At 42.4% G+C, this 16,731-nt stretch overlaps 1 protein-coding gene across 1 annotated transcript in view; it reads right to left on the bottom strand.

Annotated features, from left to right (window-relative positions):
* IL18RAP (interleukin 18 receptor accessory protein) overlaps nt 1-16,731 on the bottom strand; it is a 33,126-nt gene extending 16,395 nt beyond the window's left edge. The window contains 5 exon segments of the mRNA XM_040454112.1: nt 5,967-6,156; nt 6,253-6,571; nt 8,633-8,802; nt 14,931-15,026; nt 16,540-16,731. Of these exon segments, the coding sequence (XP_040310046.1) occupies nt 5,967-6,156; nt 6,253-6,571; nt 8,633-8,705 (582 nt within the window). The 5' untranslated portion in view covers nt 8,706-8,802; nt 14,931-15,026; nt 16,540-16,731.

The following is a 16,731-nucleotide window of genomic DNA, read 5'->3' as shown; positions in this document are numbered from 1 at the left end:
CATTTGGGCGACCTTGCCTCAACTCACAGGAAGCAGGGCTACTCCCTCCAGGCCAATCAGACCTTAAGGAGTATGTAGGAATCACTCCATTAAGCTAAGTGCCTTCTCAGAAATATTTGAAACGGAGAATATATGTAAGAAATAGGGCCAAGGTGAAGAGGCTGATGCATGTAGACGGATTTGGTCTTTGTGTCTCTACTATATGGCAAGCAGGCCAGGAATCGTAAGCTCTTTGTAAATGATGCGTGAATAAAGTATATATAATTGAAACGTTTTGAAGCGTGAGAATCATGTAAGTTATCAGTAGGGGCTAGGACCTAGTAGGGGCTCAAAAAATCTTTGTTGAATGGCTGAGTATCCCTTTGCCAATAATTCTGTAGCCCCTAACCTCCATGTAGCCCATGGCCTTCCAATCTCCAGCAAATAGCACCTGGAGTGTGTGTCTTACCACACAGTCCAAAGCAAAGACATACACAGCGAAATCACCTAGTATCTATACAGATTATAAAATTCTTTCTCGTGTATTATCTCATATGACTCATTCCAAGGACTCTCTGACTTGGGTTGCACAGGCTTTGGGAGGAAACTGAGGCTCTGGCGTTTGTGTGTTGTTCTATCACAGAGCTAGCGAGTGAGAGGGCTGAGGGTCAATCTGAATTTTTCTGACTCTGAGTTTCATGTTCTCATTGAGGAGTTTCCCTTCGGTTTCCCTGCTGACTGGTAGGAGCAGGGTTTCCCCACTCCAAGTCTCTGGTGTGGTTCCTGTGGCCCAAGAAGGAACTTCCAGTAGACTGGCAGGGAGACCAAGGTGCGGGGTCAGAACTGATCAGAGAGGGGCAGTTGCAGGCTGCAGGAAGTAAAAGGAAGCGAAGAAATGGGGTAGATAAGGTTAAATATCTATCAGCTGATCTCAGGGGTCAAGAACCCCTTTTCAGAGCATGGGGTAAAATTCAGAGCTAAAACCCTAGACAACATACTTACAAAGAGCAGAAATTGGAGTGGAGGTATTTCATGAGTCCCATGAGAAAGTAATGGGGAGAAGATGCAGTCGTGACCAAGACCTCAGCTAAGCTGCAGGGAGGATGGGTCAAAACAAAGTCAACCTGATTTTTTTTTTCCATAAAAAGAAAAGTATGGCTTCATATGTATTATTAAGGCTTAACAAATGGGGCGCCTGGGTGGCTCAGTCAGTTAAGCGTCCGACTCTTGATTTCGGCTCAGGTCATGATCTCATGGTTTGTGAGTTCGAGCCCCGCACTGGGCTCCGTGATGTCAGTGCGGAGGCTGCTTGGGATTCTCTCTCTCTCTCTCTCTCTCTCTCTCTCTCTCTGTCCCTCCCTCACATGTACTCTTCTCTCTCTCAAAATAAATAAATAAACTTAAAAAAAACTTAATAAGATGGAACTAAAAGGAAACATCAAAGAAAACAGATAAGGGAGAGGCAATTTGTGTCAAGAATGATGGGAGACCCATTCTGGTAAGACGATCACAAATGATTCCAACAGAAAAGAGGTGTGCTAATAGGCCTGTTTTGCTCAGCCGTGAACAGTCTTGAACAAAATATGGAAGGAGGAGCATCTCCAGCGTGAACCTGTATGAATTGGGTCAGTAAGTCCGAGACAGAACTGAGGCATGCAGAAAAGAGGAACACATGAAAATAGAACTTTTAAAGGTATGTGTGAAGCCAGAAAAACAAAGGAAATGTATTCTAGTAGGACTGTTCTTGTAATATTACCCTCTAATATCACCAAGCTCCAATACTACTGGGTAGTGCAGCCACTCCAGGGAGTACTATGCATATGGTGCTGCCTGGAGTTGGGTGACACAGTCGAGCTCCTACTGGGGCTTTCACTACCTAGTCTGGGAGGACTCTCGGCATGTACATCTTCAGCCCTATCCTCCCTGATGGACTTGACGTTTTCACATCTGTTTTAAGGATTCATTATGTCCAGATCTGTGTCTGTGACCCCTTCTCACCCCTCATTGAATTTACTTCTATTTGGTCAACTTCCTAAATGCTGTGAGTATATTTGAGCCAGAAAGACCCAACATATGAGTCATCTCTTTCACGTTTCCCTAAATATTTAATCTTGTATTTAATTCTGAAGATATCACTGGCACCCACCACCTTCTTTCTGTTCCCACTGCTAGTTCCCTAGATCAGGATTCACCCTTACAAAGTTCAATCACACCAACAGGAACCCCCCCAAATAACCATACCACATAACCAACCTACAGCCTCTGTTTCCAGCTCTAACCCTAACTACACCTCTCGGGAACTCTCCGCTCCCACCATGCTGAGCCACTCACCATTCACAGAATGTGCCCCTCGTGTTTCTGTTTTCCATTGCCCATGTGCCTGTTCTTGCAGCTTTCTGGTCTCTTGCCCCAGTCATCAACTGATAACATTCTACTCAGACATAAATTTTGTACTAGTGCTTACCTCTTAATTGGAAAAGGGTACATTATGAACAGTATAGACTGATGAGTTAGATACTAATCTCTAGCCAAAATCTTGAATGGGTTATTTGAACAGATGCCTATGAACCCTTAAAAAGGAAACGCTGGTTAACAGCCAGCTCGCACTCACTGTCAACATTCAGGCCATGGCATGCTGTCTGATCATTTCCTTCCACGATAGAATGAATAGACCAGAGCCTCAGAGGAATACAGGACTACAGTAGAGGTTCTGTCTCCACTGTAGTGACTGACTCATTTGGAAAATACTTTGACGGTGTCTTTGTTAAATAAAATGTATACACATGGGCTGGATGAGTCAACATTTAGGTGCCTTTTTTCAGTTAGTTGAGTAGTAATACCTCCCAAGTTGTGGATTAAGGGACCACGTATAACTAAAAGGATCGTGCTAGAGTCAATAGCTGAGTCGACGGGCTGTTCAGTGCCAGTCTTTTCAGTATTTTTGCTAAGACCTGTCATGCCTGCCTCTCATCTACAAGTCACGCAAATCTGGGAGTGATGGCTAGTATGGTGGATTTCAAACTCAGAATTCCATCCTCTTGATATGCTGCTAAAACCAACAAATTTGAATTTAACAGCAATAAATGTGAAGTCATGAAGACGAGTTACAAATTCCACCCAGCACAAAATTGCATTGGCCTGATCGCAGTGCTTCTGAGAAAACAACGACAGCAATAACAACAAAAAAAAAACACAAAAAACTGCTTACCTACCAACTAAGAATGAATCAACCACATAATGGAGCTGTCCCAAGGCTAATGCCATCCAGACCACACTGATACGCTATTCAAAATAAGGAAGAAAGTAGCCTCTGTTTTCACTATGGGTTAGGCCACATGGGGGTTATAGCACTGAACAGATGTTAGGAAGTTGTGCAGGATTTTGAGCATTCTGAAATACCATAGCGAGAACAACAAAAGGGGCCACTGTAGCGACCTTGAAAATACTTTCCAAAAATCAAATCGAAATGATCTTTACTTCTTACCTATTGGGAATCCCATCGATCTTGAGTTCAGCCAGTCTCAAATACTCACCAGTTCTCAGAATGACTACAAGAAAACTAGCCCAAAAGGAAATGGGAAGGAGAAGTGGCCGGTCTGCGTGCGCACATTCCATTAAATGCCCGGCCAGAGACGACGCAGCAGCCACGTCATCATTGTGGCGAGTGAATGTGGCATATGAGGGAGATTGTCTTAAACCACCAATGGAAAGGGTACTCAGGGCACAACTCTAACTGACAAGAGGCCCCCAGTGGTGTCACTGACACCTGTATCTCGGTGCCAGTGCAGAAGGACCTCTCCCAACGCCCTGTTATATAATTTCTCCCACGTCACAGATTTCCATAGCTGGAGAGCAAAAAATGCCTTCTCGTTCAATGTCATTGTCATTTATTTCAGATAAAGTCTGTTGAGGCCATTTTTTATCATATTTTTAGAAATTAGCAAAATGCAGAGGAAATGTTCTTTGAATAAATACCAGATAATTCACTTTAATCTTGACTTCTTGGTCACTTAATATTTCAGTGAGGAATCTCCAAGCCTAAATTTTTTGATGTGTCTATTAAACATATTTTGAAAGCTCCTAGAGCCTCCACCCTGTTGGATATGCATCTGGCAGGTGCATCCCTGATCAGGAGTTTCGTCAGAATTCAATAACGCCATGTTCTCCTCTGCTCAGCCAGTGTTTAGCATCTGTCATCTATTCTGAGATGGCTTAAGTATGACCTGCCCACCACATGAGCACCTGGGGCTTAGCATGAAGAAAAGGAGCATTGTGTATTATTTGCTGCCTAATGTCACCAGTTCTAGTGATACACTCCTTCTGTGAGGTCTGTGACTTTCCAGGTTACTGCGTGTGTGTGCGCGTGCCAGTGTAGGTACGTGTGTGCGTATGTGCATACGTAACGTGCGCGCACGCGTGCAATTAGGAAACATGACTTGAATGATAACCTACCCAAATTTGCATCAGAAAGTACAATTTTAAGGAGCGCCATTGCTGGCCCACTTTTTGGCGGATGCCTATTCACCACCGAACACACCCTGAAATTTGCTGTCAAGATCCGGGAGAAGGGAAATGAAGCTTCTTTCTGGGAATGCCATATGCCTTTCGGGCTTAGTTTACAAGTACAATATATGCAGAAAGCTAGCAACTACTGCGTGGCTTATGTTTACCTGAAAGTGAAAATAGCTTTCATTTCAGGGATACTAATCATTGAAAATTCAAATGCAATTTCATCTGAAATAACTAGGGGTAAGCCTTCTTTACTGGCCTAGGAACAAGCCCACCTTGCCATAGTCAGATTTGTCTTCCTGGATCGCAAATACTTTTGAACCACGGGGAGTTTTATTCTGAAGAGAACCGAAAAGAATAAGCAGAACCATGGTCTCTCCTGGCTAACCTCATTTTAGAGATGATGAAATTAAGGTGTTTCTTAAAATTATGATTTTCCTGAGGCCGGCATATTTTCATTGTCCCTTCAAAATACAAATGTGAGACCTAGAGCACACCACTTTTCTTCCTTGTGTACTTATTTCCCCAGTGGACACGATAACACCTGTCTACCCATCGTCACCAAGTCGCCGGAGAATCAAGTGATGAAATGTCTTCCACACCATGGTACCTGTGCCGCCATGACCCTGACTGCTGAGCCTTGGAACGCATAGAGCCACCAGGTAAACATGAACCACTTTCTTGACTGATCACTGGCGATTTAAAACGACATTTTTATACTAACAGATGTATTTTGAAGTCTAATTTAAAGCTTTGCAGGATGTTTGAAGGCAAAGCATTGGACTTCCAACAAGAAGGAGACACCTATGCAGCATTTATATATCTGTTAGCACTTGGAAAAACTGTAAGATGTAATGATAATGTGAAGTGTTTTTGTTATGAAGCTTACTCACATGTGGTTCATAACCCGAAATGATTAGGAAACTTGCCTCTTCCTTCCCCCTCCTCCCTCTTCATCCTCACACAGCGCTCCCCACCCCCACCCCCATCTCACCTGCACAAGACACTTGTTACCCCGGCCTCCTGTGTTTGCTGTAACTGCCCTCTCGGATATGCTCTCTTTGGAAAGTGTTCCAGTCTGCGATTTCATTCAGAAACCCTCCAGGATTCATTTGTTGGGGTCTCCCTTCCCCCGAGGAATGCCCACTGCTTTCCAAAGACAGTACAAATGAACCCACTTGGCCTTCTGTATTGGCAGATGGCCCTAAGGTTATGTCTCACCTCATGTATAATACACTGGTATTCTAGAAATTTTTCTGGCACTGATCAAAAAGACGGTTCTTACGATGATAATATCAGACTCTGGCTACCTAGGAGAAAGACCACTTTAGGGACCCCGGCCTTCTCTGTAGGCACAAGGTCCGTATTCACAAAGCTCTAGACCTCAGGTTCTCAAACCCACGTTTCCATAAAGTACCTATGGAGATGTTCCCGTGAAAACCATATTCTCACATCGGTTTTGGAGGAGTCGCTCTTACCTTGTACCAGGTCACCTCTGAACTTTGGGCATCACTTTGGCAGCGGAAGCTGGGGCAATTAATATAGGCAGTGCTGCCAATAAGAAGTTGTTGCTCGTGTGATACGAAGTTATTTGGTACACATGATACATTGGTCTTAGGCTTAACTTCTAAGATGGTCTTGACACAACAGGCCTCACCCTGAGGGCTCCTAGGAGAGTTAACAAGGTCTTGTGAACGTAGAGGTTATATCCAGGTAATATAAGATTTGGGAACGTTTTCTCATAAGACTGCATGCGGGACGTACCGAATCCTGGGTCTACAGATATACGACCCAACATTATGCATTCCTGTGGTCGAAAAGTGTAGGATGCTCTTGTCCTGGATGATGTGATGATAGTTGTTAGTTATTTCCCCTAATGGATTTCCATTTTGAGGTTGAAAGTACCACTGGACATCAGATAGATCCTTACTACCACTGCAGGGCAAGTTTTCAGGGGCTTGGGTTGGTGAGAGTTGACTTCTGTGGTGAAAATGGGATTTCTGTGACTCTGTTAAGTCACAAAATAAGACAAACTTCTCACTCCCTGAAGAATATTCCCAAAGAAGTTTTTTGGTGATGCAATCTGAAAACCACAAGGAACAAAACAACAAAGGGATTCATTAGAAGATGAAACTCTCCCTTGGCAATGATCTTTTTGGATATGACATCTAAAGCAAAAGTAACAGAATAAAAAATAAACAAGTAGAACTACATCAAACTAAAAAGCTTCTGCACAGCAAAAGAAATGATCAAAAAAATGAAAAGACAGCCTATGAAGTGGAAAAAATATTTGCAAACACTATGTTTAATAAGATATATCTGATTAACATCTAAAATGCATAAAGAATGCATACAACTCAAAAGCAAAACCAACAAAAACAAACAAACAAACAATAAACACCCAAATAAGCCACTTAAAAATGGGCAATGAATCTGAATAAGCGTTTTCCAAAGAACATATACAATTAGCCAACAGGTACATGAAAGGCTGTTCAACATCGCTAATCATGAGGGGAATGGTCTTGACATAACAATCACTATCACAGTGAACTATCATCTCACACCTGGGAGGATGGCTTATCAACGAAAAGACAAGAGATAAATGCTGGTGAGGAGACGGAGAAAATGGGACCCTTGTGCACTGTTGGGATTATAAATTGGTACACCCACTGTGGAAAACAGTACGGAGGTTCCTCAAAAAGTAAAAAATAGAACAATGATACGACCCAGAAATTTCATTTATTGGAAATGTATCTGAAGGAAATAGAAATGCTCTGTTGAGATGTTCTGCACCCCTATGTTCATAGCAGCATAATTCATGATCATCAAGATATGGAAACAACCTAAATGTTCATCAAATGAATGGATACAGAAGTTGTGCCCACACACATACACAATAGGATATTATTCAGCCATAAAAAAGAAGGAAATCCTGCCATTTGTAGCAACATGGATGGACCTTGAGGGCATTATGCTAAGTGAAAGAAGTCAGACAGAGAGACAAATACCATATGATGTCACTTATACGTGGAGACTAACAACAGAAACAAAACAAAAACCAAGCTCATAAAAAAAGAGATCAGATTTGTGGTTACCTGAGGCTGGGGTGAGGAGTCGGGGAATTAGATGCGGTGGTCAGAAGGTACAAGCTTCCAGTTATAAGATACATGAGTGGTGGGAATACAGTGACCACAGTAAACACTTCTGTATGATATATCTGAGGGTTGTTAAGAAAATGGATTCTGAGGGGCCCCTGGGTGGCTCAGTCGGTTAAGTGTCTGACTCTTGAATTCAGTTCAGGTCATGATCCCAGGATCGTGGGATCAAGCCCCATGTTGGGCTCTGTGCTACGTGTGGAGTCTGCTTGGTATTCTCTCTCTGTGTGTATGTCTCTCTCTCTCTCTCTCTCTCTCTCTCTTTCTCTTCTCTCTCTCTCTGTCTCTTCCCCCTCTCCCTCACTCACATGCTCTCGAGGAAGAAGAAGAAGAAGAAGAAGAAGAAGAAGAAGAAGAAGAAGGGGGAGAAAATGGATTTTGGGAGTCCTCATTACAACTGAAAAACAAGGAAATTTATTTTTCTTTTTTTGGTAGCTATAGGAGATCATGGGTATTAACTAAACTTGTGGTAATCATTTCACAATATATGTAAGTCAAGTTATTTTGCTATATATCTTAAATTTACGCAGTGCTATATATCGCTTATATCTCAACAACACTGAAGGAAGAAAAGATCAAACTCTAACTTACATTTACAAACAGTGCTGGATTTAACAAGGGATTAAGGTCTTTTGTGTGTCTGTCCTCTTCACTGTTTCCATTTAGAAGTTCATGTTCTAACTCCCTCTTCATGAACTTGAGGGGCCACTAGCCATAGCAGTTTCCTATTAGAGAAGGCTGAACCACCCCTCGTTCGTCTTCAGCTGCTCCCACTGAACACCCAGCTATTGTAACTGGGTTCCTCCCTGATGCATGGTATAAGCTGAAAGCTGTTCACCCCAGTCATTTCTCTCCCTCTGCACCCGTCTTAACAATAAGAAGGAAATGCTCTGTATTAACAGGTCAAGTTGCTGATATATCAGAATATCTGTCACTTTATACTTTGACCACAAGACGCACAGTGTTAACATGAAAAGTGAAATCCCTACCTGAAATATTCAGTCCTTTAGTTCTCTCTCCTGTGACAAGCCAGAGAAATATCCAGCCCAAATAAAGCGTCATTCTCCCTGGGTCCTGTCATCACTTGAATGAATTTGTTCCCTTGCCAGGCTGTGGTACGTTGTGTTTCAGAGCTCTTCCCTGAGAACCCTCTTCATTTCTGTAAGTCAAGAGGTGAGAAAAGGAGAAATCAGAACCAGTTATCAAAATGCAAGTCACACAGGAAGCTTTGAAAGGGCAGGTCACACCCAAGCGAGCCTTCCCGTGCCCACAATAGTGTGTGGCAGGCTCGTTGAACGTGTCATTTCTTGTACATCTAAAGGAGGAAGAGCAGCGTCTCAAACTCATGGCAACCACTTGGACCTCTGCACTATACCATGTGTTCTTTTGGTGCCATTTCTTCATGGAATTCTCCTTCTGTCCCTCCCCCTCCCCCTTCCCTTTCCTTTTCCCCTCCCTCTTCTTCCTCTTCATCCTCCTCCTCCTCTTCTCCTCCTCTTTCTTCTTCTTCTCTTTCTTCTTCTTCTTCTTCTTCTTCTTCTTCTTCTTCTTCTTCTTCTTCATGTTATCACCTAGCATGCATATTTCCATGAGTATCTTGGAAAAAGTTAAGTGAAACTTTTCCAGAAAAGGGGACCTAAATTGATTGAAAATGTCAGGTTCTCCACAGTTAGGAAGCCTGTACTGTAGCTCATATGTATAAAATTTGAGAATGTCCACATGTCTGTTTTATTTGCTTTTATTAGTAGTTGTAACAGCTGTTAGAGAATAGACTCTCTTCTCCCCAAATAAGAAAGGAAAAATGGTCACTGGGTATCAATATTATTGTCTTACTCTGTGTATTACTCCTTGGGGTTGTTAGAATAAGGAGACTTTCTCCTGAACTTTGCCTAAAAATTTGTCCTAAAACATTCCCATACTGTCTTAGGCTCTTTAAAGTGAAAGTGGGGGTTGGGGCATCTGGGTGGCTCAGGCAAGAGTCCGACTTCGGCTCAGGTCATGATCTCATGGCTTGTGAGTTCGAGCTCTGCATCAGGCTCTGTGATGACAGCTCGGAGCCTTGAGCCTGTTTCAGATTCTGTGTCTCTCTCTCTCTCTGCCCCTCCCCCACTCTTGCTCTGTCTCTCTCCTCTCAAACATAAATAAGTGTTAAAAATAAATTTTAACAAGTGAAGGTGGGGGGTTGAAGGGGTGAGGGGAATGGGTGATGGACATTGAGGACAGCACTTGTTGGGATGAGCACTGGGTGTTGTATGTAAGTGATGAATCATGGGAGTCTACTCCTGAAGGCTAGAGCACACTTGTATACACTGTATGTTAGCTAACTTGACAATAAATTCTATTTAAACAATTAATTTAAAAGTAAAAAAAAAAAACAGTACTAAACATAAAAAAAGAGTTAAAGTAAAGGTGGGGTGGGGAACAAAATAATCCTCTGAAATAGAAAAAGTAAAGGAGCAGATCATGTCGAGACAGAATGAGAGCCCTGCCCTGTGTTCATGGCACTTTTAAGTCCCTTGTTGATAGGGTGGCCATTGCAACTTTCAAATGAATTATAAGAGATGAGAGATAAGGATATTGGGTGTGGGTCTTAGTCCAATGGGCTGCTATAATAAATTACCACATAGTGGGTGGCTTATAAACAATGGAAGTCTATTGCTCACAATTCTGGGGGCTGGGAAGTCCAAGATCAGGTCACCAGCATGGTCGTATTATCCTGAAGGCCCTCTACCTAGTTCGTAGTGCCTTCTCACGGTGTCCTCGGGTGATAAAAGGTGCTAGTGATCTCTCTTGAGTCTCTTTTATAAAACACTGATCCTGGGGCACCTGGGTGGCTCAGTCGGTTAAGCGTCCGACTTCAACTCAGGTCACAATCTCGCGGTCTGTGAGTTCGAGCCCCGCGTCGGGCTCTGGGCTGACGGCTCAGAGCCTGAAGCTGCTTCGGATTCTGTGTCTCCCTCTCTCTCTGCCCCTCCCCCGTTCATGCTCTGTCTCTCTCTGTCTCAAAAATAAATAAACGTTAAAAAAAATTTTTTTTAAATAAAAAAAATAAAACACTAATCCTATTTATGAAGGCTCCACCCTTATGACCTAAGCACCTTCCAAAGGCCCTACCTCCTAATACTCATTATTAGTGATATCATCTTTAGAGGTTAAAATGCCAACATATGAATTTGGGGAAGAACACATTCAGACCAGAATAGTGAGTGTAATATTTGATTGTTGTTTAATGTTGTTTTGAGCAGAAAATAAAAGTAAATTTTTTTATATGACTCTTTTCATCTGTCCTTTTAGAGTCCTGAACTATTGTCACTAATGTAAAAATTACTCTGTATTACTCTGTGGGTTACTCTTGGGGTGGTAGGTATAAGAAAACTTATCCCTGAGTTTTGTCTAAGAATTCCCCCTAAGACACTCCCATACTTTAGGCTCCCAAAGAGCCTAAAGTCTTAGGCTCTTTAAAGTTGGGAGAGGGGGTGGACAAAATAAACAGTAAAGTCCCTGTCCTCAAGGACCTGTCACAATGTGAAAAACAATGTTGTTGTTGTTTTTTCATTTTGAATTCTTTGTTTTATTTTTTAAATTTCATTGACACTTTTATTTCACGTCAAAAACATGTTTTTGTGAGAACAATGTAAATAAAAAAATTTTACTGACACTTACTGAAACAGTAAGAAATACTTTTATTCAAAACTATTGCAATAGGGGAGAGAAATCAAGCTCAACTCAGAATACAGCAAGGACAAGGGAGAATTTATAGTCAAAGAGCAAGGTGAGGGGGTCAAGGGATGGAAAGTTACTAAAGAGACATCAAGGGTAGAGAGATTCTTACTAAATGGATCTAACGGAGTTCTTGCTCAAGGTGAATCAAGGGCTTAGATATCAAGGATGGGAAAAGAGGACTTTGATCAGATATCAAGTGTAGAAGGATGATTTAGCAGGATTCTTTGCTAAGGCTGGTCTGGGTAGACCAAACATATGACTGGGGCCAGGGTGGAGGCCTAGTGGAGAAGAGGTCTCAGAGGAGCTTGACTAAAGTTTGGTCAAGAAGAGACCCTTTGTCAGGATGCCCATGTGACTTAATAAGTTAAGCATCCAACTTGAGCTCAGGTCATGATCTCACAGTTCATGAGCGAGTTTGAGTCCCAAGTCGGGCTCTGTGCTGACAATGCAGAGCCTGCTTCAGATTCTGTCTCCCTGTGTCTCTCTCTGGCCCTCCCCCTGCTCATGTTTTTTCTCTCTTTCTTTCTCTCTCTTTCTCTCTCTCTCTCTGTAAAATAAATATGCAGTTAAAAAAGAAAGAGAAGAGTGTCTTTGTCAACATAAACATGCAAATAAGCAATACAGAAGAATGCATTACAGAAATAAATACAGTGATGACAGAAAAGAAAAAGTAAAAGGGAAGGAAGAAAAGACAGACAGAAAAAGAAAGAAAGAAAGAAAGAAAGAAAGAAAGAAAGAAAGAAAGAAAGAGGGAGAGAGAGGAAGGAAGGAAGGAAGAGAAAGGAAAGAAAGGTTACATGAAATGTCACTTGGCCCCTTTAAAAGTCTCCCCTCAATATCCATATTCTTTAGGAAGCTGACAAAATCAATCTCTTTCTCTTTCAACCTCTAACCAGCCAACCAAGTTCCTCTCCTCACCCCTCCCTGCCTTGCTGTCCTTCCTGCAACCACTGCTTCCACTCCCCAACTTGCCCAGGACCTTTCTTTCCAGATATTCCCATGTTGTCTCATAAATAAATGCTTGACTTTCCTCATCTTATAAAATTCTTCATTTCAACCAGTTTCCAACACACACACACACACACACACACACACACACGAACACATGGCATATCTCCAACATCTTCAGATGCAGGAGGAGAAAGTGATTTTAATGTCTATAATTTTTTGTCAATAATTACTGTTTCCCTAACAGAAATAGTGAGCTTGAGCTGTCTTTGGGGATCCAGTTGGAGCATTGTGAAGACAGCTGGGTAGGACTCAGAAATGCTTCTGTGGGGTGCCTGGGTGGCTAAGTTGGTTAAGCGTCCCACCTTGGCTCAGGTCAAGATCTCAGGGTTCGTGAGTTCAAGCCCCGCATCAGGCTCTTCCCTGACTGTGTGGAAACTGCTTGGGATTCTGTCTTTCTTCCCCTTCCCCCCTCAAAATAAACAATTAAACTTAAAAAATGCTTCTGGGGGTCAGCAGCATAGGGAAGCATTCAAGCCAGGAGCATCTGTAAGCTGCCAGGAAAGGGCAGACAGATTTCCCTAAAGAACACCGGCCTGGCAAGGGTGGGTCAGGGCTAAGGATGAAATGAAATAAGCCAAAAAAAGGAAGAGAAGAAACAGAACATAGAGACCATCTTCATCCTAAGCACAGAGAGAGTCTGCAAGGAAGATGGGATGTTAGTGTCAGAAGCTACCGAGTAGGCACAAAATGGACTGAGAAATGTCCTCTGGCCTTGGCTCCAATAGATCAGATCAGCTTGGGCAGGGGCCGGGGCTGAGTTGACAGAGAGAAGGGCAAGAAAAAGAAGTAGTGGGAGGAATGTGAGAGGTGGGGACAAGCCGTGAAGTCCACAGGCTGCACACAATGCACAGAGAAGCCAGAGGTGGTGTTTGAGCGCTTGTGGACAAGGGCAGAGCGTGTACGCCATTTAGGGGAATGAGTTTGCAGGCTAGCAGGTCAGAGTGAGGAATTAGGAAGCGATAGAATCCCCCAAACCATGGAGAAATCAGGACTGGGTGGGAGGCACGTGGCCATGCATAGCAGTAAGGTCCATTCAGACCAGTTTGCCCAGGTGGGGACCAGAGCACAGGATGTTTCCACCTGGTCACTGACCTGCTGAGAAGAGAGTGTGCTCAGGGTGCAAGAGTCTTCATGAGACGGTGGAGCACCTTGAAGGGAGCCAGGCACAAGGACTAGAGTCACTGCTTTGTTTATCCCCATTGGTGGCTCTTTTTCTAAAGACTGTGGTCGAGGAAAAAGGCAAGATCAGCAACTGCCTTTTAAGATGTGGCCTCCCCTTCGCCTTTCTTCCCTTTGCCTCATAGAATAATCTCTCCATCTCCAACTTCTAGAGACATCTTCCTAAAAAGCAAACCTGAGCATGCCCTTTTCATGCTATAGACTTCACCAGCTCTACTGTATGTGAGACACCGAATTCATCCCAGCCACCATTTATAAAACCCTGTGGGACTTGATTTGGTTCTCTCATGTCTTATCTTCAATTTCTTCTCCAGAGAGACCCTCTCTGGCCATTGGCATAATAAGCTCATCCCTCCCTCCTCACCACTGTACTGGCCAGCAACCATCTTTTATTACTCATTTTATATTTGTCTTAGTTCACGTTACCGTCTCAAAATATGTTGTTTTAAAAATTTCTTCCCTGGGGCACTTGGGTGGCTCAATCGGTTAAGTGTCCAACTCTTGACTTTGGCTTGGGTCATGATCTCACAGTTCAGTATTTGAGCCCCGTGTTGGGCTCTGGGCTGACAGCACAGAGCCTTCTTGGGGTCTCTCTCTCTCTCTCTCTCTCTCTCTCTGCCTCTTCCCTGCTCATGCATGCTCTCTCCCTTTCTCTCTCTCAAAATAAATAAACTTAAAAAAAAAAAGTTCTCCCTCAACTAGAATCAAAACTCCATGCCAGTGGGAACTGAGTCTGTCTTTTCCAGGCTTCATGCTCTCTCCAGGAATAGTGGCTGGCCAACAACAGGACCTTAGTAACTCCTTGTTGGTAAGTTATCCACACCACACTGTAATTGTTATTTCATATACTGTGTTCTCCCACTAGACTGGGAGCTCCTTAAGAACAGGGATCCTGTTTCAGAAATCTTATCTTCAAATCCTTGGACAAAGCTTTGTGTGTAAATCACGATCAGTTCTGTCATCCAGATAAATACAGAATACTTCGAGAGGAGTCAGAACAAATGCACATCAATCTACGTTTGACCATTAACTTGCTGTGTGACTCCAGTTAATATACTTAGCCTCTCTCTGTACTTCAGTTTTCTTATCTGCAAAATGAATTATTTGGACTGTATCAGTAGTTCCTTCACCTTAGAGCTAGCGAATCAGAACTTCTGGGGTCCAAGATAGGAAATGTGTATTGTTTTTAAGCTCCTTGGCTAGGGAACCATGAGAACATGATTTCTAATATCATTTCAGCTTAACATTTCTGTGATTCCATGTTTGAATATCCAAAGCCTATAGCAAATTAATTACCACACCTAGCAGTCTCCAGACCTCAGAAATTTCTATCCCAACCAGAGCCAACAGAAGCTCTCTCCATGATGCACTCACCTGCTGGTCTAGGACTTCAGGTTGCCTGGAGCTCTTTCCATGCTACAGCTCTCTCTGGGACATCATTTTTCAAATTTTCTTGATTTCAAGAGTCACCTGGAATACTGATTACAAATGCAGATTTCTGGACTCTCCAAATCATATTAAATCAGATTCGCCAAGAGAACTTTGGAATCTACCTTATAAACGAGTGTCAGGACCATCACTATAGTCCAGGGAGCATCCTCAGGAAGCCCTGCTCAAGAAATAATAGAGCTTGGGGAGGTGGGTCCGGGCTGAGTTATAACAGCTGTTGTCAGCACTGGTGGCAACTGAACAACACAAAGACAAGCCTATTCTGGAAACCCCATTTATGTGGGTTAACACACTGTGTGGCTTGTTTGTCAATGTCTGCTTTTGAAGACTATTTAACATCTATGTGATGATTCTCATTCCACCATCACCAAAACACTTTCACGAATCATATGGAATCACACAAGAGGCATAGTATATGCTTTATTGGGCAAGGACAACTTAATCTAAAACAGTCTGTAGAGTCTCTGTTGATAGGAGTTAAAACCATGGACAGGTGTCACTGAATATAGTGCATTGCTCGCATTTATTTTCTGGTCACAGATGGGAAGATGATTGTCCTTCACGTTTTACTGATGGACCACCAAAGCTCACATTGTTTGAAATAGAAGTCCCCAATATTAATGACAATCACACATCTGGTAAGTATTAGAAGAATATTATTCCAGATTAATATTTCCAGATTCAGAGGTCTCAAAGCCTCTGACTATCCCATCACTACATGCTATCCTGTCACAGAAGAAGACAGGAGGCCAACAGGGCATCTTCAAGTATCTGACGTGTCTCTTCTCCAAAACATCTCATACCTGCTTTTTGAGAGCCACAATTCTTTTGTTAGAAGTTGAAGATTCTTCCGCCTCCATTGGTCAAAGCTACACCTTCAATTATCTTTGGTTGACAATGAACTAAAATTTTTGCTGGCCTAAGTTTTTGATGAGATAAGGCGAAAGAGAGGAAAATGCTAGAGAAGGTAAGTGTCAACAGAGCTTTAGGAAGGAAAATCTTACTGCCAAAGATAAACAAAGTACTTTATAATTGCTCACAGGATCAGCAGTGACTCTACACTGAGAACACAGGTACACAGAGAGATATGGTCTAGGACAATAGTAACTGTTGAATTCAATTAATGTTATTATGATTTTCACATGGTCCATGTTAGCTTTATACCTGATTGGCTGGGAATTACAGAAAATCCAGCGTGTAGTGCCTGCTCTCACTCACTTGACCTTATGATCTTATGATCAAGCCAAGATAGGGATTAGAATTTGACAAACATCTTGAGTCCTTTTACTCTGAACCTGTCCCACAAAATGCTCAAATCATAGTACATAGGTATATTTCATAACCATCATGTTTTTATAAAGTGAAGACTCCATAGATAGGAAGATCTCAATTTTCTTAGATGGCAATCTGTTATTTAAAAATCTCGTGAAAAGGAATTGTGAGAGAAATTCACTTTGAAAATTATTTAAGTTCTTTTCTCAACTTATGTTTTCTGGTTAGGAAATCTAGTGGGAAAAAATGTACCAATTCTTACCTTATTTTCTGTGCTGAAGACAGAAAAAAAGAGGAAGGAACTTCAAGTCTTTATTTCAGTAACTGCTGGCTTTTGCATCCGAAGAACGTGTAAATAATATCCATTTTCAAAGGATTCTACTATTATTTCTTCCTAGCCAGAGAACATGGAGAGCATGCAACAGCCATTTGGCTCACACATGCTTGGAAATAA

Source organism: Herpailurus yagouaroundi, unplaced genomic scaffold, assembly GCF_014898765.1.
Source record: "Herpailurus yagouaroundi ecotype Mexico unplaced genomic scaffold, PumYag 210, whole genome shotgun sequence".
Lineage (NCBI taxonomy): Eukaryota > Metazoa > Chordata > Mammalia > Carnivora > Felidae > Herpailurus > Herpailurus yagouaroundi.
This window is presented reverse-complemented; position numbering and strand designations above follow the sequence as displayed.